The 21372-nt window shown below is 49.5% G+C and overlaps 4 protein-coding genes across 4 annotated transcripts, besides 4 other annotated features; 2 read left to right on the forward strand and 2 right to left on the reverse strand.

Annotated features, from left to right (window-relative positions):
* Positions 1-1875: 1875 nt before the first annotated feature.
* Positions 1876-2307, forward strand: TRIVIDRAFT_60301 (uncharacterized protein; the record flags this gene model as incomplete). The annotated part of the gene is made up of 2 exons (XM_014101921.1): positions 1876-2142; positions 2209-2307. The coding sequence occupies 2 exons, from the start codon at positions 1876-1878 to the stop codon at positions 2305-2307; spliced, it is 366 nt and encodes a 121-aa protein (XP_013957396.1).
* A 1651-nt stretch (positions 2308-3958) lies between these two features.
* On the reverse strand, positions 3959-4809 carry TRIVIDRAFT_230703 (uncharacterized protein; the record flags this gene model as incomplete). Its single annotated transcript, XM_014101612.1, has 4 exons — positions 3959-4261; positions 4323-4466; positions 4529-4584; positions 4657-4809. Coding segments are annotated over 4 exons (564 nt in total), but the record flags the coding sequence as incomplete, so codon positions are not given.
* A 9878-nt stretch (positions 4810-14687) lies between these two features.
* Positions 14688-15647, forward strand: TRIVIDRAFT_60299 (uncharacterized protein; the record flags this gene model as incomplete). The annotated part of the gene is made up of 2 exons (XM_014101613.1): positions 14688-15060; positions 15277-15647. 2 exons carry the CDS (start codon positions 14688-14690, stop codon positions 15645-15647), a joined length of 744 nt encoding a protein of 247 aa, XP_013957088.1.
* A 1694-nt stretch (positions 15648-17341) lies between these two features.
* Positions 17342-17407: a sequence feature (Protein overlapping with rRNA (TRIVIDRAFT_222140, EHK22881.1) was converted to a misc_feature.).
* Positions 17408-17461: 54 nt separating this feature from the next.
* Positions 17462-17547: a sequence feature (Protein overlapping with rRNA (TRIVIDRAFT_222140, EHK22881.1) was converted to a misc_feature.).
* An 85-nt stretch (positions 17548-17632) lies between these two features.
* Positions 17633-18160: a sequence feature (Protein overlapping with rRNA (TRIVIDRAFT_222140, EHK22881.1) was converted to a misc_feature.).
* Positions 18161-18240: 80 nt separating this feature from the next.
* Positions 18241-18658: a sequence feature (Protein overlapping with rRNA (TRIVIDRAFT_222140, EHK22881.1) was converted to a misc_feature.).
* A 936-nt stretch (positions 18659-19594) lies between these two features.
* On the reverse strand, positions 19595-21151 carry TRIVIDRAFT_116499 (uncharacterized protein; the record flags this gene model as incomplete). Its single annotated transcript, XM_014101615.1, has 2 exons — positions 19595-20881; positions 20954-21151. Coding segments are annotated over 2 exons (1485 nt in total), but the record flags the coding sequence as incomplete, so codon positions are not given.
* Between the last annotated feature and the right edge of the window lie 221 nt (positions 21152-21372).

Raw genomic sequence — 21372 nt, forward strand, 5'->3', positions numbered from 1 at the left:
TAATGCTTTGTTTAAATTTAGACGGCTGTCAACAATCCGTCTCATCTTCTCCAGTTCTAGCACTGCCAACTCGAAGCCGTTTAGCCGGGCTTCGGCCAGGTCCAAGTGCTGGTGGCGTCGTGGCTTGGTGGTAGCGTCTAGAGAGGTCCATCTCGAGGTATGAAGCGGAGTTTCGGGGCCCGCATGGCTTGAGACTCGGCGACTCGGGATCTTTTCTTCAAGCGTTGACTGACGAAAGAGATGTTATAGGAAGAGGAATCTATTTGTCGACGAACGAGCGGTTTTTGCGGCGTCCGGTTTGCTCAGGCAAACCATCATGTGCAATCCCGAGAGCACCAAAGACCGACCCAGTCCTGAATATCGCCACACGGTGCTCTAGCAGCTTAGCTCGCCCGTTCTCCTTTATCTATAGCAGGCGGGGGCTATATTAAGCGTAGGTCGCGCAAATAATACCGTCTAGTAGGGTTCGCATCTGCTCCGCGAAATAAACTCCAAACTTTGTGGATACGATGCTGAGCTGATGGGGACTGAGGGGTTCTGGGAAGCGATGAATGGAAATCAAGAATAAGAGTGGAAAGAACTTCAGTCAATCACTTGGGATATTTTTGTTCCACAACACTGAGAGACTGCGTCAATTTGGCAGAACGCATATGGAACTGCCGTTTAGTATGAGGAGCCCCCTTTCGATGGCTCGATATCCTTACTCTCTCCGCCTTGGTATATTTAGTACACGCGACTAAGAGTCGTACAGCCTCACTGAAATTTTGCGTGGTAGCAGCCGCTAAATAATTCTTACATATCTGTAATGGGGAACTGACGTGGACTAAACTGGAGAGCAGCAAGCTTGAAGATGCGTATGCGGCCCAACAGATTGCTGTGAACAATTTCTCATAACCAACAAGTGTTGTCGTAGAGTAGTCGTAATATAACCCGTTCCAAAGAGATTCACATTGAAATATCTGTTAAAAATATCATCTTCTCTCCGGTAGCACCGTTGCTGTGTTCTAGTGGCTAGTAAGATGCTGCAGAGTAGATGTATGACTGAAAAATGACATCCGCCACGCCGCAGAGTCGACCTACTCGCCTTGAGAATGGGCTCTGCTTCTCAAATTCCTCTTCCATCTCTAACAAGCTAACAGTATTTGCCGGGCACGAACTTTTGACAGACTGATGCTCGTTATCTGCAAGTGATTACTCGGCGAGGCATCATCATTGTAAGCCTCCTTATTTCTTATTCAGATTATACTATTACTGAACAAACGCTTGCGTTATACTCACTAGTGAGTTCTAGTAGCCGAGTTTGCTGTCATTTGTAGTCCTGTGGATCCTCATCAAGCAGAACATACCTGGAGCTCAAGCTTGCCCAAGTTGGACAAGGGGTTGCTATAAGCCCCAACTAATGTCCAAATATCCCGACAACTAAGTCCTGAACGGTTGTTCCTATCACATCTGATTCGCGGAGAAGCAGCAGTGCGGGTAAGCTGACTGAATTGCGCTTGTGTTTTAGCTGCGAGGCTGTCAGCTGGAAGCATTGCTGACACGGCGATGGGCCGTGAGAGCGGAGCTGCTTTGTGCCGAAAGGAGCTCAACACCAGGCGCAGCAGTATCACAGGTATTGATGGCGCGAGAATTGGTTTCATGGTGGGCTTACCCATCACCAAGTATTCCTAAAATAACATCTTGATTAGAGAGGATGGACGTTGAAGTCTTCACGATGGTATCCCTTGAAACGTATATAAAGAGACGAGATTCCTGCCAAGGAAGTTCTCACTCACCAGCAAACAACTCAGTTCAACAACAAGAATTCCTCTCTACTTCATTCTTCTTATCATTTCCCACTTCATCTCTTCTTCTCTTCCTGCTTCAACCACCAACATGCGTTTCTCTCAGTTCTTCGCTGCTGCTGCTCTCGCCGCCCCCCTTGTCTTGGCTGCACCGACTTCGAGCACCACTCCCAATACTGCAACCATCGATCTGACCACCGATCTGACCACTAATCCTCACTATGCCACTGCTCTTTGGCAGGTAAAGGAGAAATATCCCGGCATCAGTGAGGAAGATGCTCGGACTGCAGCTCTGGGCTACTTGGAAGCAATTGGTGTGCAAACCACCGGCGCTCCCCCAAATACCACCGATTCCCTGGTATGCATTCACCGCACTGACATGGAGGACTGGTGTTGACACGGGCAATGCTGACGCTGAAAACAGGCTGAACGTGACATTGAGAAGCGCTGCTGCAGTGGCTGTGACCAGGGCAACTGCATCATTGCCATTTTCCTCCTCGGCTTCTGCTGCATCGGCTCTTAGACGGAGTGGGAACGGGACTCGGATATGGCAATCTGTGGTAACAGATATCGCCACTGATATCGAGGGGGATTGTTGAAAATATCTTGGCTCCCTCTGTTTTCCTTTCCATGCTTCTCTCTTGTATTTGGATTTCGGCACAGTTGTAACGACGCTCTTTTAATGATAGTATGAAATATCTGCTTGTCAAACCTTCCATATTAGCATCACGGTACTTGAATTTCCATCTGACTGTGACGGGCATCAAGGGGTAGCACTGGTACCTTGTCAAGCCCTTGTAGAAATCGGGCGGTCATTATAGAAGCATGGGATCGAATAGAGCAGTTTGAACATCCCAAGTGCTTTGTCTCTCATGTGCTTATGCCAGTGGAAATCCCTGTGAACAGGGTTATTGAAGTAATCGTAACTGTAATAATAGGGAGGTATGTGGCAGATAAGCTACCCATATCTCTCAAATCTGCCTCGCCCGCGTGACGCAAGAGTCTCAAAAGGGGGAGTAAAAAGAAGTAAATACCTGGATGGTTATGCTATATATCGTCAAGTAGCGTTGCGCTTTGTTTGCGTGAATGGACCATGCTGTCATTCACACAAAATCCACATGTTCAACGAGATCAAGCCGATAAAATTATCATTCCAGCAGTGGGAGCAGAGAGTGGCTGGGAGATCCAATCAAACACGATATGGAAAGAAAGGTGTCTGTTGGAGCTATCGTGGACGTGCTTCGGGCCCTCGTTGGATATGCGTCTCTTGCCGAAGACTTGAAGCTCTTGTAGCAACAATGGCTTCGAAGATTTGATGGCTTTCTGGAGTCTTTTTGTCTCTTCTTACTCTCCAATTGGAATTGGCGCTCACCATCTCGTTTCGCGTCAAGTATGTCGAATGTCTTGTATTTCTGCTCTGCGATCGGTGGTTAAGAATGGTCAACCGGTCGTTGTGTTCGTTCGATGGCATTTTGATTCGAAGGACTGGAAAGGGTACTTCGAGTATTGCAGTTTTTTCTTTCTAGACAAATATGCTCCGGAATAATTAGCAGACATCATGAAGACAACACGATTAAACAGCCTGTATGGTAACCATAGATATTGCCTTCGGACCACACTGATCGTCAATGGTGAATAGAGGCCACCCAACATGTCTGAAAAAAGTAATCAGCCTCATTGGTCTTGGGTCTCCTTTCGCTACCTCATCGCCCCAGGTCGTTGGATTGTGCGTACTGGGCTGTCGAAGACTGAAGATGGAGATGGATGGAAGGAAATTTGACAAGTTCGGGGCCTAAATAGGGAGAAAACAATTAGCATTCGTGAAAATCTTCGCGGGAAATTGCGTCAGGCATATCCTACTCAATGTTGGTCTCAAGAACGCAAAGTGTCGTCCATGGTCTTGCGATAAGGCCGACCGAAATTGCTGAAGCAAACCTTGTGTGTGTGGATGTTGATGAAGGAGAGATCGTCGCTGAACGCCGTCGTTGAACTAGAGCTGCGTTCAGTTAGCTACTGGTCAGGCTTCAAAGGTCACACACTGCTCGGCTTAGTTGAGACGGCCAACGGCGTGTCAACAGACGATGGCAAGCAAATCTACGAATGCCTGTGTGTCGCAACAGAAACATATGGATGGAAAGAATCACAGGAGCACAGCAAAAAAGATTGCACAAAATGAAGCACAAAACGATGTATTTGATGAACAAACTCCCCGAAAAAATAGTCCAGAACCCAATGCTCGAAACCCGACCACCCTTGAAATCAACAATCCCACTCCAACTTGAACCACCCTCTGAACATCTCCGACAAGAGACACAAAGAAGAGGAGAAAATCGCCATGCCACGTATGTACATGAACGGAAATTGGAAGAAAAAGAAAGCCGAAATGTGGGAAATTCTTGACCATGGCCGTGAAAGAGAGTGGTGAATGCAGTGTGAACTGACAGTTCGCCAGACGAAGAGGGGCGCGCGTTGGTGTGCTAGAAGCGATCACCACGTCAGTTGCGTGCAAAGAAAGCTGTGAGTGAGGAGTCTGCTTACCATGAAAATGCTTCAGAGCCCTCAAAAGCATGAGCCGGCTTTGGCCTTGGTGGCAAGCCTTGACGAGGTGCGAATGTGCGTGGAGTGACGAGTGGTCGAAAGATGAACCCAAAGTGATTGGCAGACCTGTCGCGAAGACTGGTGCTGCAAGCAAGGTGAGAATCAAAACATGGAATGGGAAGCGAGATGGAAAAAGAAAAACCTACGCAGTGGAGGTGGAGGCACGGAAGAGGACACCTTTGGTATCCTTCTCGTCAACGCCCTGCAACGAAAGTCAGTGCTGCGATCAAGCCATGGAAGAAGATGTGTTGGGCTGATCAGGAGAGAAACCTACGCCGTGGAGGTGGAGGCACGGAAGAGGACACCTGTTGGTATCCTTCTCGTCAGCCCCCCCCATGGTGGAGGAGGGAAGAGAGGGAGGAGGAGGAGGAGGAGGGAGGGAGGGAGGAGGAGGGAACCGCCGGCTGAGGCCTCAATAGACCCCCCGCCGACGGTTTGAAGAAGAAGAAAAAGAAGAGAAAAGAGGAAAAGAAAACGGCGAGGGGAGAAGATATATAAAGGGTGGAAGAGTGGGGACCAGCGTGACCAGCTGCAGCGGCCTCAGGCAACACTGTCCATCTTCCAGGTAAGAAGAGCTCGCATAAACGTCAGTAACGAGCCGGAAACTGTCCGATCGACTCTGGAAGATTCCATCACTAAGCGAGTGTGCAATCTTTTGCTCGGAAGTACGGCTGCTCTCACCAATGCCAAGGCGGGAAGTGCTCAGCTCAGCCCCGGTCTCGATCGATCGATCTACCGATAGAGGCAAGCTTTGACTGTTCCTGACCGTCTATTCATGACTGGAAGAGATCAAGCCAATCGGGAAGAGTGAGAAACGAAAGGGTGGAGTGGATCGAGTGGGCTGGGAGGGAGAGAAAGTTCCGTAAGTGGTTCAACAAAATAGACAGGAGGCGAGTGCGAATACGAAAGGGGGGGATGGAGTACACCACAAAGGCACGAGGTACATGGAGCATGATGTATCTTCACTTGGAAAGCCTTGTGCAAGTTGGAGGAGAATATAGTGCTTCTGCCGGGGAGTTGAATGGTAATCTGCACATCTTTGTGCTGTAGCAACTTCATGATACTCTACTCATTCGACGGCTTCTGAAATTATAAACTGCTGGTAGACAAAATACTGCCAAACAAGGCTTTGGAGCAGCATTTCGGCTGCAATATCTCACCATCACCCAGACACTGCTACGTGCAGCTGGGTACCTAGCACAGGAACCTTTAGAGAAAGGGGCACATGTACTGTGTGCCTCAGGCCTTCTTGCAGATGCAGACGCAGATCGAGATGCAGCTGCAGATACCTGCCTAGATCGGAAGAGCCTAGTTGGCCATACGATCGCAGCTGTTTCTTGAAGAATTGTTGGCCGCTTAATTTAACGAACTGGAAGGGGTCAAGCTGCTTTGATGCGAAGTCTAGATCCCCCCCTCTTTATCTCTCTCACCCGTCTTCTCCCACTCTTGTACAGCAGAGATCTGTCTTTTTGACCTCTTTCAGGAGACGGCACTGAGATTTCCCATCATCTTCTCATGGTTGCTCACCTTTTCTGCCCTTTTTCGTAGTGACAACAACCCTGCTATCGTTGGCAACCCTTGGGAAGCACTCTTCTCCAAACATCGCTCTCTCAATTTCTGGATGACTGGAAGTGATTTCCTGCCACTCAACAAACCTCTTCACGACATCATATTGTACAGTTGTACAGCCACGGCGTGTGCTGTTTCTACAACATGGTCTCTTCCACATCCATGGCCACATGTCTTTTTACTGACACTTGGCATCTCCTGAATCATGAGTATGCATCTTACGCTTCTGGTGAATCTTTTCTTGTGTTCACAGCTAATTTTTTTTTTTTTTCAGACTCCTTTGTTCGTGGTGGTCTTTGATCGGCCGGATGTCAACTCTGGGCGTTTTTTGCTCAACATCTGATTCTTTGCCACCCCATAAGCATTCAAATGGAAGCTTGCCAAATTCCTTTTCCCTTCTTGGGGCGTTTCAACAGCAAGGTGGTTCTTCTTTCTCCATCCAGCCCAACAAAATCTCAATCAAATCCACCACTGTCACTTCACACACTTGGCTCAGTTGTGGTTTCATATGGCCTGGCTTATCAGGTGCGGCGACTTCTGTGACTTTCTCAACGGGCAATGACACTCGCGCGCTCCATCACGCCAAACCTTCACTGCGCTACAACCACATTCACAATTTCCGCAGCCTTGACTTCACATCGTGAGATTTTTGCTGCGCCAATTGTGCACGGTAAAGTCCTACGCGTGGCAAATCATGCCACAAACTGAGACGGACGAAGGGGGGGGGAGGGGAGGGGGAAGAGCTCTCCTTTTGGGGTGAGCAGTGGGACCAGAGATATCTGGAACATGGGAATTGTTTACCTTGCCAAGTGCACGGTAAAGTCCTACGCGTGGCGAACTCGGGCCACAAACTGAGACGGACGAGGGGGGGGAGGGGGAGGAGCTCTTCTTTTGGAGTGAGCAGTGTGACCAGAGATATCTGGAACTTCATAATTGTTTACCTTGTCAAGTGCACGGTAAAGTCTTACGAGGCAGTGACAACTCTTCCGTGTACATATTAGCATAGCTGAATCAAACTTACCTGCTACTCGTTTTCACTTTCATGGTTTCGGCATTGCTTTGTACCTGACGCGTGTTCCTTTATTCGATCTTGTGCGCTCAGCGTGCGTTTCCGATCGATGTTTGAATATTTTTTCCAAGGACAACGTGGCATCACCACTATGCCAGATACTCAAGCCCATTTACATTGAAGGTACCGAAGCTTGGTCTTCATTGAGTTTTATATTCACATGGAAGCCGAGTGCAGTAATGCTACAGATCAATTTGTTCTCTTTCATGTAGTTTCCCAGTGCTTCATTACGCGGACAAACCGCTGCTATTCTCTGGTATCATATGTGCCAGGTGCTCTGGTATTCATCTGTGTCTGGGATAACCATCGGTAATATAGCTATAGGTGGTGCGCGAAGCTGTCCAAGACGTATCCTTTCCTCCACGACACCAGTCCCTAGGTAGCAGAGCCTTCAGTTGGGCAAGGCGAGCCTCTTTGCCTCTCCCATCATCGATAGTTTGCCCACCCAAGATCTTGTATAGACGTTGTTGAGAATATGCCGTCTGCTCAAGGGAATTTCGTCCATCAATCGTTTATCGTTTCCGTGTGTATTCACCGTGATAGGAGTTCGATTGCTTTCGGTTTGCGGGTCTGGATCAAGATTGCGCAGTCTTTGGAGATCCAACAGACTCAGACAAACCAGGTTTTCCACAAGTCGGGCCCCCAAAGCTGTTTCTCCTCACATTGGCGAGTATTCCCTCCTTGATTCGAAAGGCATTTTGAAGGGTACGCTCAATCATCGGCCCTAGAGAGACCAAAATTAGTTTTGCAAGTCCCACCAAAGAAAAAGAGAGTCCCAGTAGAGGTACCGCGTGCTCCCTCAGCCCGCCGTCGGGGCACTGATTTCGGGAATTCCATGGAGGTGACTCTAACAAAATGACGAGATTCATGTCGTTGAATTGGCTTCGGGACTTTAGGCTGGATTCCAAACTAGCGAAGCTGGGGCGAGTAGTGGATTGCTGCTCGACGTTATTTCCGAGTGGTGTTGTGGGGGTTGTTTCCACCACTTCCCACGAAGATACCCTGGCAAGTGGACATCAGAAAATATAGACCGCAAAATGAATACGTGCGTACACTGGAGCAATACGCTCAACACTACTAAGCAGGGATGCCGCCACGTTGTGTGCGTGCTATCTGGGTTTGTGTGCTGATCGTCCGCCAAGGAGGTTTCCACTATGGAGATCATGGCGGATTTCTGGAATCAACGGAGAACGATTGCCCGTCCTCGGAAATCTTGGGCTCAGCACTAAAATAGAGCCTAGAGACGCGCAGGGATCCCTTTCTGGGTAACCGTGTTGATGCTACAGCGCTGTGGCCGTGGCTTTTCTGCTATTGATAGCTCTGGAGCTCTTTGGTGGTTGACTCCATTGATGGCATCCATTTACGACTACCTTCACCGAGATGTTCAGCGGCATCAAATCTTGTCATCTTGATTCTTCCTCTTTTCCCTGTTCAAACAGTGAGTTTTTCCATTTTTGGCAATTTATTCCACGTTCAAAGTTTCCAATACGATTGATGCAGTGCTGATGCATTTCACAGGACCTTTTCTCCGTTTCTCGCATTCCGATGAAGATGGCCTAATCTCGAAGACACTCGAATTCGAATGATTGAGACCCAACAAGACATCGGAATTTCTCTTCGCTCGAAAATGGCCTCGGCATGAATAGAATAGCTGGCTAGTGTTACAGTTATACCGTACAAGAAATGAAGCTGGAGATGGAAGTATCCTGCAGCCTGCAACGTCAAAATCTGCTGCTCGTGCAGTCGAGTCTTTGGCGACGGAAATTGAAGCAATCGACAAGCTGACACGACTAAATTTCCAACCCCCACCAGAAGGCATCTTTGCCGGGAGTATTGGCCATGTTTTCCCTCTTCTCGTGGCTCCTTACTCCAGCCGGCTTTTCCAGCGTAACAAGGCAGAATATAGCTGCTACCCCTTGTTGACAGAAAAAAACTGTTCTATCCGGAGGAACGAGCGTAGCCTCGAAAATAGCTTCAGTGACACATCTGCTTTGTAGAAGACGGAAGCCGAAGGATAACTGCGAGCCAGATGTTTCCAATTCCTGCCGCCAAGCGGGCCGCCAGCTGAACCCAATGGCCACTCGCGGGTTTTATGGCGTTTTGAAGGTGTTCATATTTCAAATTCGTTCGATAGAGCGTATCCTCTGTAAAATGCCACCGTACAGCAAGACCTAGATTAAAATGATAGACCGAATAGAACACAGCTTTGTGCAGCTCCTACTTGTCTCTCTGGTGCTGCGGCGAAGCCCACCTTCAAACATCATGATGCTGATCAACTTGTGCTGGGCCCGTGTGTAATGGCTCCGTTCAGGGCACGAAAATTAGCTACCCTATCAGCTCTGGTATTCTGTTCAAGCATAGCACGTAGCCGCGCACGCCGTTGATAGACTCAGCAGCAGTTGGATCGACAAATTTCTTTCGCCGTGTCTACATTCTGGGGAATTCCAGCTGATTCCTGTCGAAAGAATCTGTGAATACGAAAGGATTGAGCTACAGGCTAACTGACTCTCTATAGAGTAGCTGGAAAGACATAACAGTTGGATCACGAACTGCAGACAAAAGCTGACTTTCTTCATCACCATCGAACAGCAGCCAACTACACCATGCCACAGCATCACAGGTAGCACTGCGCCCTGTTCTTCAAACTCGCGATAGCCTCAACACTGCCCCAATGTACCAAACGGCCTAGGCCACACCAAGAAAATACTCCCCCCCTTGATTCTCCATGGGAACTGCCCACAAAGCTCAGCATCCTGAGGCATCAATGCTCTCTTCCGAGCAATTACGAGATAGCAACATCGAAACGGTCCAAGATCGTCACGTAGATGCTCGCTTTCCCTCGCTCTTGGGGCCGACCGCGTCATCTCGGATCATTCTCGACCAATCTCAAGCAAAGCCAGCCACACGCTTGCCATCCACAGACACCGCCTCGCCTAAGAATCGTCTCTACTTGAGGAAATAACACGCTTCTCGGCATCTCGGCCACTATCTGCGAGTTGCCATTGGCTCAAGTTCATGCTCGCTGCTGCTTGGCACCGCATCTAGACCGCAACATGTTGTCTGGAAGCTTCCTTTGGGAACACTGAGAACTGGGAAGGCGGACTGAACGCCTGACTATATAGTCTTCTCCCTCCCCGATGCAACTTCGCCTTGGATTTTCTTTTTTCTTCTTCTTCTTCACTTTTTACGACATTACAGAATGTGAGTGCATTTCTCTCTCTTTTCACGTTTTTTCACTCCATCTCCATTTCCATCTCCTCTCCATTTCCATCTTCGGCTCCATCTTCGACTCCATCTTCATCTCCATTTCCGGCTCCATCTCGTCTCCATCTCCATCTCCTCTCCAATTCCATCTTCATCTCCATCTCCATCTCCGGCTCCATTTCCATTTCCATCTTCGGCTCCATCTTCGACTCCATCTTCATCTCCATTTCCGGCTCCATCTCGTCTCCAGTTCCATCTCGTCTCCATCTCCATTTCCATCTCGGTCTCCATTTCCATCTCCATCTCCATCTCCTCTCCAATTCCATCTTCATCTCCATCTCTGGCTCCATTTCCATTTCCATCTCCTCTCCAATTCCATCTTCGACTCCATTTCCATTTCCATTTCTATTTCCATCTCCTTCTTCGGCTCCATCTCCATGTCCATCTTCGACTCCATCTCTATGTTCTCCATCTCCATGTTCTCCATCCCCATGTTCTCCATCCCCATGTTCTCCATCCCCATGTTCTCCATCTTCATGTTCTCCATCTCTATCTTCGACTCTATCTCCTCTTCCTCTTCCTCTTCCTCTTCCTCTTCCTCTTCCTCTTCCTCTTCCTCTTCCTCTTCCTCTTCCTCTTCCTCTCCCTCTCCCTCTTCCTCTTCCTCTTCCTCTTCCTCTTCCTCTTCCTCTTCCTCTTCCTCTTCCATTCCCATTCCCATTTCCATTTCCATTCTCATTCCCATTCCCTTTTCCTTTTCTTCCTTTTCCTCTTCTTCTTTTTCCTCTTCTATCTCTTCCATTTCCTCTTCCATTTCCACCTTCACCTCTAAGTAGACCCTCTTCCACCCTTATCCATCTGTGTTCATCCTCTCCTTCCTTCATCTTCATCTTGTTGCAACTTCATCATATCTTTTCCATGCCCTCCACACCCAACTCCTGCTTCTCTCGGTCCCTCCAATCCACCATTTCCATCACATCCGACTGCCATTGACTTGCATTTCCTTCTCGTTTTTTTGTCCTACATGTGGGCCCGGATTACCACAATCTATCTACCTCTAGGCGACGGCATCGGTGGCTATGGCACTCTCCGACATCAATGCCCTTTTCGAATTCTTGACTAACCAACATTTTTCTGTCGCCATGTAGACGCGGGGAAAGATATCTGGAATTTCGATGACAGTTCTCCGGGTAGAAGCCCGTCTCATACTGTCTATTGAGGCCTCAAAGCCGGGAGGTCTCGGCAACCGCCTCTCCGAGCTTGGTCGCGAGTGACCAAAATACATGGTTCGTGAGCTCTCACTTTCCATTCCATTCACCTTTTTCATGTGTGACTGACTGGTCTGGAGATACAGCACTGCGATCGACCCAGTCACTCTTGACGACAGAGTCTCTTTCAAACTCCACCCACAGACCTGTCCTCGCCGGCCCATTTACCTGCTGAAGAGCTATATGACTCTCCCGCTGGGAGGGGACGGCGTAGGGGGGATGACTCCACTCCGAGAAAAATCGGAGTACCAACACAACCCGCCGCTGAGTTGAATGCCAACGAGCCAGCAGCCAGCAGAGACATTCAAAGCCGGTCACTCAAGGCGGGTTCTCAGACAAAAGTGAAGAAAAGTCGACAACGAGCGAAAGAGCCGATAAGATTTGACCCCCTTACACAAAAACTCGCCACTGTTTCTGTCGGCAAGAAAAAGCCTACAGCCTCTTCACGGCCGCACAACTCACACCGAGCGACATCTCCAGCTTCTCGAATCCCAGGATCACAAACCTGTCCTCGCCTGCTGTCTTACAATGGACACTTTTGGCAAGTATCACTATTCGATTTCACATGGGGTGGCAACCCTTTTACACACGGCTTGAACTCGGTGCCCATTTTGGGTATGCTGCTTTTGGATTCTGGGCGTGGGAGTCTGTTGTTGGGAATTAGATTTCGGAATGAATGAACGTCTTTGGAGCTGATGAATGGAACGACTTTAGACAAGTATCGTTTGAAGCACGCGCTGGTCGCTGGTCATCATTATCTTTGTGGTTTCTTTGTTCGAGTTTGTTGTGGCTTCTCCGTTGGACATGGGGATTTTTTTTTTTTTTTTGTTGTTGTTGTTGTTCGAGTCTGGTGTGGTTTCTCCGTTGGACATGGGGCTTTTCTTTTTTTTTGTTGTTGTGGGCTTTTCTTTTTGTTGTTGTTTTTGTTCTTTTGTGGTTTCGTTGTTCGAGTCCGGTGTGGTGTCTCCGTTGGACATGGGGCTTTTCTTCTTTTTGTTGTTTGCGTGGCTGAGGGTAGTTGCATCAATATACATTTCGATTGGATACCACTCACTTGATCTCCCAGCGGCTAAGAGGAGTTCCGAATGGAGTAACAACGTATAATGAAGATCTCTTATCACCGTTACTTGAATAGATATTACGCAGTTCCTGGAAGTATCTGCTACTATCCATATATAACTCCAACCTCTGCTTTCATTACTATCCAGGCTGCTTTTAATCTAAGAATGAGATGCTGAATAGCGAACTTGGGGTGCTGAATAGTCAATCCCTGACTATAGATCCTAGAGATATCTATATTGGGAGTGGAATTGTGTTGGTCTATCTACTAGTGTCTGAGTGTGTGACCATTGTTGACCTTGATTTGTGGTGACTCTAGCAAGCCATATCATACCACTCTGCGCCGGATCCCAATCGACTCAAGGCTGTAGAAGGCTCAAGAATGATGGGATACAGAGTAAAATATACTCCATCCACAGTATCTAATGAAGAAGCAGGAAGTGAAAAGCTGTGCTCTCTTTTGGAAAGGTTTGCCATGAGGTATAGCGTCGAAGATTCGGGGTAGTTCGTTTTGATGTCGTAGCAGCCAAGTTGGGGGGCGCCTTTGCTGGCAAAATGATCTCTTCAGTTGAAATACAAATAGTTGACGTTGGCTTTACGGCCATAGAGAAGATCTGAAAACCGCTGCAAGGCGGTGGCTTCCTCCTGTCCCGTCTAAGCCATGCCGAGCCACGTTTATCAAGATTCATCGTATCGCAAAGTTGGAAAGGCCGCAAAGGGCTGTTCATGGAGTACGTTCCTAGACGGCTTTGTTCTTTTGTTGTCGTAAATGACGTTTGGCTGGCGGAAGCCCTCGTGGTGTAATTAGCATCAAAGAAAAGCCATTAGCAATTTTGAACAGGTGTGGAGGATAGGGAATTAGGATTGAACGACTCTGGCACATCGTACCCCTTGTTTGTGTTCACTTGTGCGAGAGGCTGATGCCAGCAACATCCAGTCTATTTAGCCGTAGAAGGGCTCCGGTACTAGGATCTCTCGACATGATGGTGGCGATGGATGCTATGATGAGTCGGAAGGATCTAGCTGCAGGCTATTCAATATTCTTGGCTGTTGCGGTGAGCTGTTAATTGGGTGAATGGTTCAAGGGTACCTAAAAGACCCCGTAAATAAGACTTGATGATGCCAGATACGAGTGATATGGTAGGGGGGACATAAAGCTGACCTCTTCCTGTCCATGTTCCTTCGTTGTGGGTAATGCTCTTGTAATGTAGGCATATTTGTCACAAAGAGCCAGCCCTATCTCTCCCTCGACCTCGCGAGGTAACCAACAATTGTGTACCGGAATAAACTCGAATCATTATTGCCCAAGAGACGCCTCAAAGGAATTCCGAGTACTGGACCTCGTTTCAGCAAGTGGCCAAGGACCTGCGCAAGGATATATCAGTCGCGCGACGGTTGCTGATGCGCCTCCGTTTGTAGCCGTCTCTCGTGTCTGGGGAGATAGGAAACGCGATCGAAGAATGCGTCTTGATTCGGGGTGTGGGGCCATGTATATTCAAATATCAGCGAATCTCGATGCGCTTTTCAACAGACTTTTCGCTCTTGACTCAGCTATCCTACCGCAACTATGGGAGAAAGGGTCAAGACTCCCTTTGTGGGTTGACATGGCCTGCATCAATCAGACGGACGTTGGCGAAAAGGCGTTGCAAATTCCCCTCATGCGGGAAATCTACTCGCAAGCAAGCTCAGTAATCATTTGAATCAATGAAGACGACAGTCGCGTTAGCCGCGCTTTTCGCTACGTTCGCCACCTGATTGCAAACAACCTTGAAAGCAGTGGAGGCTGCAAGCTTATGGACTCTGTTTGATCCCGAATGATGGGATGCCCTCAAGTATCTTTTAGACTGCAATTGGTTCCATTGAAGGTGGGTCCTTCAAGAGTCCGCAGTGCCGAAGAATGCCGTCTTTCTTTGCGACTCGGATGGAATTTCGATTGATGACGTATTCAGCGGCATTGATATGGCCACAACTGTGCTGATAGCACGACCAAGGAAAGTCAAGATGCTCCATGTCTCAAACACCGGATCGCTGAGGCCAGCACCGGCTTTGAGGGAACTCAGAAAGCATTTCGCCAAGGCTGATTATCATGCAAGCCTGCTTTGGTTGTTGGAACACTTTCGTTCCACCACAACAACCATGGCTCTCGACCAAATTTATTCGTTACTTGGTCTCTGTAGCCCTGAAGAGGTTGCTGGCAACCCAATTCGATATGATCTTGAGCCTGAGGAGGTAAACGAATCATTTGCAGCAACTCACAAACGGCTGCATAACAATCTGGAGTTTCTTGGGCTTTGTACGGCCGTTCAGCGCGACGCTTTGTGTTCGGGTTCGATGGATAAGTTGATATCCCGCCCCTTTGCGGGCCCTTCGTGGGTGCCCAACTGGCATTCACAATGTCTTCAGCGCTGCTTGGGGCTCAATGATTACAACACTGATCTCAAGTCCTTTAATGCCTCGGATGGAATCCTTATGACCGTATCGTTTCAAGGCAATGAACTGGGCGTTTCGGGTATGCGACTCGATCGAATCATAAATATTGGTAGTTTCTGTCATCGCAAGCTGCTCTCCGAGTTAGCAGACCCTAACTCAAGGCTGTTTCAAGAGTAGCTTGACTTCTGGACTTTGGTAGTTATAGGCGACCGAACCATGCCATACAGGGACAAAACACACCTAGTTGAGACCACCTCCCTGACTTTGAGTCTTCTTGGCATCTAATTGGACCCAGTGCCTCTGCCAGTTGATATTCCGGACATGTTCTGCCGTTGGTGCAGGGGCTCGAGCTTAGACAGGCAGCTGGCAGAGTTTAGGCTGAAACCAAAGAACGCAACAGACATGGAAGGGGAAAGGGTGTTTATGGGAGCGAAGCGTCTGATGCCTTGGGAGCCGTTCATCACTGGCCGCGGCTATATTGGCCTTGCTCGTGAGCAAAGCCGCGTAGGCAACGAGATTTGGCTCGTTGGTGGCTGTAGCGTGCCTCTTCTCTTGTCTCCGCAGACAGAGAATCCGGGCTTCTTCGAGGTGAATGGCGAAGTCTTTCTTGACGGTTTCATGTTTGGAGAGGCGATGAGATGGACGAATTTAGGATTTCCTCGGTAGAACACATCACTTTAGTATGAGCCGCAGAAGGTTTTGCTTGCAAGGCGAATGCTTACCAGGGATTTGAGTGACTATCTCGTATCAAGTAGTTGAAAAGCACACTGGTTTAGGGAAAGGAGGACAGAACCACAAGAATGGCACAGGTTGGCCATCAGTAATGCTGCATGTCAGGGCTCAAGTTGAATCAAATCGGCATCCCTGTCAACACTCACATCAATTCTCTGTTCTGGCATTGAGCCGGCCAAAAGAAACACCGAGATGTCTCTGCCGGCAATGGGCAGTTCCAGGAGAGTAGGCGGTAGGGCGGTTGCCCTGGTGTGATGACTGATGAGGAAGTACGAAGTACACAAGACTTCAACTGGTGTGCCCTACAAAACAAACCCACAATTCTTTCCTCCATGCCACAGTGTTCTGCCTATCTCGCACATTCTCCCATTCAGCCTGCCCATATCCAATGGCAACTCTTTCTATTTCCTCATGACTGTAGATGGGCGCTGCTGCTGTGGAATTCTCTGGTCTTCTTACTTTTCTCCCCGCTTCTCTGTCTCTCTTCTCTCTTCTTGCTAAATACACTTGCAATACCATAGATTTTGAGGCGGTTTGGCAGAAAACAGTTTGGTGGTGGAACTGCATGATGTTTTCATCAGACAAGTGTACGTGGCGACTCTTTGAACAATTTCAGCAGGTGACTAACTTTTACGACAGTTTCAGCTTCGGAGTCTTGTTGCTCGCGTTACTAGTCACGGAGTTTGTTTGTGCAGCTGTTGGCAGCCGTACTTCAAGAGACTGATGTTTCTGTTGGCAAACAGGTGTGATTATGCTTCCATACATCGTTGCTTGTCCACTGCTGTGTTCTTCTTGTACTAATATTGACACAGTACACTTTCGAATGTCTTGCTCAAGATGGCAAACAAGACTCGCTCTCTGTCATGCAACCCTACTGCCAACAATACTTCCATCATCTGCCAAGATGCCATAGGGCGTGGCATCGGAAGCCCCGGTAGAGGGACCCGGGACCGAAGCATCAATCGTTGCGGCGTCCGCTGAGGGCGGTTTCCCCCCGTTGCTCAGTAAGGCCGCGTGCCACAGAGGGCCAGCAACCCACCGAACCCATCCGGCCCTGGCTCCGCGCCTCGGGCGTGGAGCCACAAGTGGGCTCTCCACTGCGAAATGTCGTGGGCACGCAGCATCAACAAGTTCACCAGCTTTCACCGCAAGGCCAATCGCAGCAGCCAACTACGCACATGGCTCCAGTAACACCATACGCCCCTGATCAAAATCCTTATCAGCTGCATCATGGCTACCCAGGAAATATGTATCAGCCACAAGTGGGTTCTCCGCAGGGTATTATGCAACGAGCTATAACACTCCTGGAGGAGAACACTCCCGGAGGAGCCACGTTCCTGAAGCCCTTTTCCTCCCCCAATGAGCTGATGCTGGCCTAGACGCGGCAAAGTGCACCGGAGAGAACCCAGGATGATCCGCCGCGCCCTGCGAAGCGTCGTCGAGGTTAATAGCCAAGACACATCTCCTAGACCCCCCACACCAAATAATCAGGCCAGACTCAACCGCTCCGGCGGATGAAACAAGCCGCTGGTGGGCCGGAGGGCGCAAGCCTGATTTTCCAATGCTACACCAACGGAATGTCTTTCAAGTTGTCGATCTATATCGGAACCCAATGCATTATCGCAATCATGGCTGCCCTGGCCGACCCCCAACGCCGACCCCCTGGGCTACCCCAATACAATCTCTCCCAAGTTGTAGGTCTATGTCATAACCCAATTCATTATCACAATTCTAAGTCGTCTGCAAAGGATTCAACCCCGCTCGTGTTGAAATTGCAATACGCGAAATACCGCGGCCCGCTTCGAGGACCACGGAGGAATCGCCTGCTGAGACAGTAAGCCGAAGCCTATTCTTGTTCGTCTATACGTGCGGGTGCTATCACCGCGTTCTGGCATGGATTCTGACTTAGAGGCGTTCAGCCATTATCCAGCAGATGGTAGCTTCGCGGCACTGCCCGGTCGGACAGCGGGTCCACGGCCTCAAGGTCATGGTCAGGGAGTTTGCAAAGACTGTGCACAAGACCCGCTGTCCGACCTCCATGCCATGGTCAGGGAGTTTGCAAAGACAGTGCACAGCAAGGGCGGCAAGGTTGTCTTTGTCAACTTCACCAAGCCGCCAGAGAGCTCCTGGGGGGACATGCTTGGAATCGCTCCAGCGGATGAAACAATATCGACTACTGGATCCAGTGGGACTGTGACGCCTGGGTGGCCGATCTCCAGGTGCGTATACCAAAGCTCTGGCAAGACCCGGAGCCGCCAAAGCCCAAGAAGAAGCGCGACTCGGGAGGGGCCGCCGAAGAAGCCACCCGCGCAGAATCCTGTTGCATTGTGGGACACCAAGGCGAATGGCGCCAACGCTGACCCCCCGGAATGCATGGATGCAAATCGTTGCGGATCGCCCACTTCCAAATGGCCTCCATGGCTGTCTCTTGACAGACAGATTTCAGGGTGACTGACTGTTGAGAAGAAAAGAGAATGGCTCTGGAGGGCCACAACGGCGGTTGGTCCAGACCTCAATGCTGCCATAGAGCCCTCACCTATGGGCATCTCTGCTCTCGATCAGTCTTATATAACCATACATCTATGGGCGAGTGGAAATGGCCACTTCAAATTCCCGTCGAAGAGAAAGTTGCACCATCCCTGTTTGACACAGTCGTCGAAGCCATCACCCGTCTATGTGGCTTGGGATCGACTAACCCACGCCGGCCGCATCCCCGGCCTCCCTCTAGTGCAGATCGTGCGCCAGACTACAGAGACGCTCATGACGCGCGCCCGAGGCGAAGCCCAAGCCCTCGTGACTGGAGCCGTGACAACCAGGGCAGAATGTATAACGATGACTATCATCGGGGGCGAAATGGCCAAGACAGAGGCTACGACCATGGCTCCTCTTCTTCCTACCGGTTCACCAACGGAGACCTTGTTACGACTTTTACTTCCTCTAAATGACCGAGATTGAAGAGCTTTCCGGCCCTGAGTGGTAGTTGCCCACCTCTCTGGGCCAGTCCGGACGCCTCACTGAGCCATTCAATCGGTAGTAGCGACAGGCGGTGTGTACAACGTGATAGGAGATCCTACACGTCCCGATTGCCGCATGAAGATTACGGAGAGTACTATAGCGGGAGTCGTTCCCGCAGTCCTGCTAAAGAGGGTGGCCTGTTGAGAGAGGCTGGGCTGTCCAGTGATACCGTTATTTTCGAAGGGCTACCTGCCAAGGTAGACGCAATGGAGGTTTGTACTGCTTGCACAATGTATCGCGAGAGAGGCTACGAGATAGAATGTGTGTCTAACAAGAGTGCGCATCCAGCTGCGAGAGAGCACACGTCCAACCGCTGTTCACATGGAACCTTTCCCCGGCCATGGCGCCTCTCAAGAGATTGCGCATTACCTCAGGCCAGCAAGACGAAATTACAGACGTCACTGAAGCGCGTGCGTCCATGGCCAATGGCATGCTGCCTACAAGTATCAATTATCAACAGTAGTGTCAAACTTTATCCTTATTTCTCGCTCACGCACCGCCTCTTATGGGCCAAATGAGAAGTCCCGGCTGGTTGGCCAAGATTACCTCAGGCTTTGGGAAGAATAAGGCAATCAACAGAAAATGTCAAGTTTGTAGTTGAAAGTAAGATGATACGACACTTGGACGAGATGGGTCGTGAGGGAGGGATTGGAACATGGTGAGGAAGACAATGATTTTCGTTTGCTGTTCATGTACTATTACTCCGATATATCAGGAGCTTCTATCTGTTGGTAGCTTTTTGGTCCTAGATTTCTTTAAATATTGAGCTTTATTTCTCTCAACACGCAAAAATATGTTCCATGCCGAATGAACGGCCAGAGTAAAAAGAAGTTCTATTCAATCGCTATCGCAATACCCTAACCCGCAGAATTCAAATGCTCGACTATTAGAGGCATGCGTGTGCCCTGACGCGATGGTAGATACAGATAAGGCTTCAGCCTTGCCTCCAAATTCGGCTCTGAAATTTCTCCCCCGTCACATTGTTCTGCCAGCTGTTCAAGGAACCATGGCTGAGGTTCAGCGACGACCGACCCCATAAACAGCAACCAAAAATACAAGCCCTTGGACATTTTCATCTCTTCTTCTGAATGATGCTTTTCTTGGAGCAATAGAAAAAGCTGTCTAGCTGCGTACTGCGCGCTCATCTGCGGTCCTTTGGCAGCAATAGAGCTCGAAATAAAGGTCAGTGTCGCAAAGCAAATGCAACTTTGGATATAAGTTATGTGCTCATCGTGGATATAGAGCAGAAGGCGACATGAAATTGCCTGCAATCGCCTGAAAAGCCAACCTTCGGCTTCGGGTCCGATCGACGACCACGCCCATGCCTCGCTCGCGATACGACAATAGTCGACTAGATCCCGTATCATACTGTCGAGTTTCTCCGAAAGCGGCTCCAAAAGAAGATTGGATCCGAGAAGAGGCAATACCGACTGCCCCGTTATCCCGAGCTCCTCTCGAATCGAAGTGGGCAAGGGCCCTGGATCCCAAGTTATAGGAATAACTGGTGGCCTCCCTTGGCTGATGGCCATGTACCTGTCTGCCAATACAACACTGTCTAGGATGTAAGGATCGAACTGCTTCCATCCACCGGCATTGTTGACGATTTGGATCAATGCCTTGAGATGCATTCGACAGGCGGCAAATCCATGGGATCCCAGCTTGGAAACCATTGCGTGTCTCTGTGGCGATCGCTTCCACATGACGGGCAGGCCATTCCACATTTCTGTCACCGCAAGGGCATACATGGAAAGTAAAAGCCAGTCATCAACTTTGTATCCAGGAACAGCGAGATAATTCCGCACAGCACGAAGAGCCTTGTCGAGAAAGTACTCTGGCTGCTTCGAAGAGTCAAAGCGACCCATCATCCAACCCAAGAGGCTAGAGCCGTATGCGAGAGTCGAGTACATGAGCTTTTCATCCTCGACACAGCGTTTTAGACGAAGCTGGAACATTGCATCGTGCCGCGTGGGGAGTTGATGCAGGAGCATATACGATGGGGCAAAAGACTCGGCGAGGAAATTTGCCCGTGATGCGTGAGAAAAGGTGATATGAAGAATGGCATGGGTACCGGCATCCATATTGGCTATTGTGCAGTGGAAAGGGTCCGAGGAATTGTACGAGGGTGTCACTGCCGTGGACAGGGACTGGAATTTCTTGTTGTCTTCCTTTCCCCACTGCTTCCTGGGCTTTGCTTCCTCGACAAAGGCGACGAACTTTAGCTTCACCGCATCAGTTTCAGAGGTTTTCGAATCATCTGAGGTTGATAAAGTGGTGACAAATTTAGACCATGGTTTCGATCGATGAGATGCTTCGGCCTCATGCTTGCGTCGGTTATTCTGCACATGGCTCAAAATGGCTGCCCGTTCACCGGCCTTGCTTCTGGACAAGACTTGCGACTTCTGCGTCTTATTAATAAACAGCAGCGACCCGTCCATAGCGGCTCTTGGCTTGCTGTCAATCTCAGGCGCGCCACGTCCCCCACAGAAGCTGCACGGGCGCGATAGTCGGTGCTAATAAGCGCCAAAGCGCTCAAGGGTGTCTGAGGGCATCGCGAGCAACAGCTTCGGCAGTGCCTGCGGCTGAGCATTTGCCGCCTAGCCTTTGGCTCTCCGGTTTGACACAAGCCCCGCGGCTGTACTCTGCG

Source organism: Trichoderma virens, assembly GCF_000170995.1.
Source record: "Trichoderma virens Gv29-8 chromosome Unknown TRIVIscaffold_6, whole genome shotgun sequence".
Taxonomy (NCBI): Eukaryota; Fungi; Ascomycota; class Sordariomycetes; order Hypocreales; family Hypocreaceae; genus Trichoderma; species Trichoderma virens.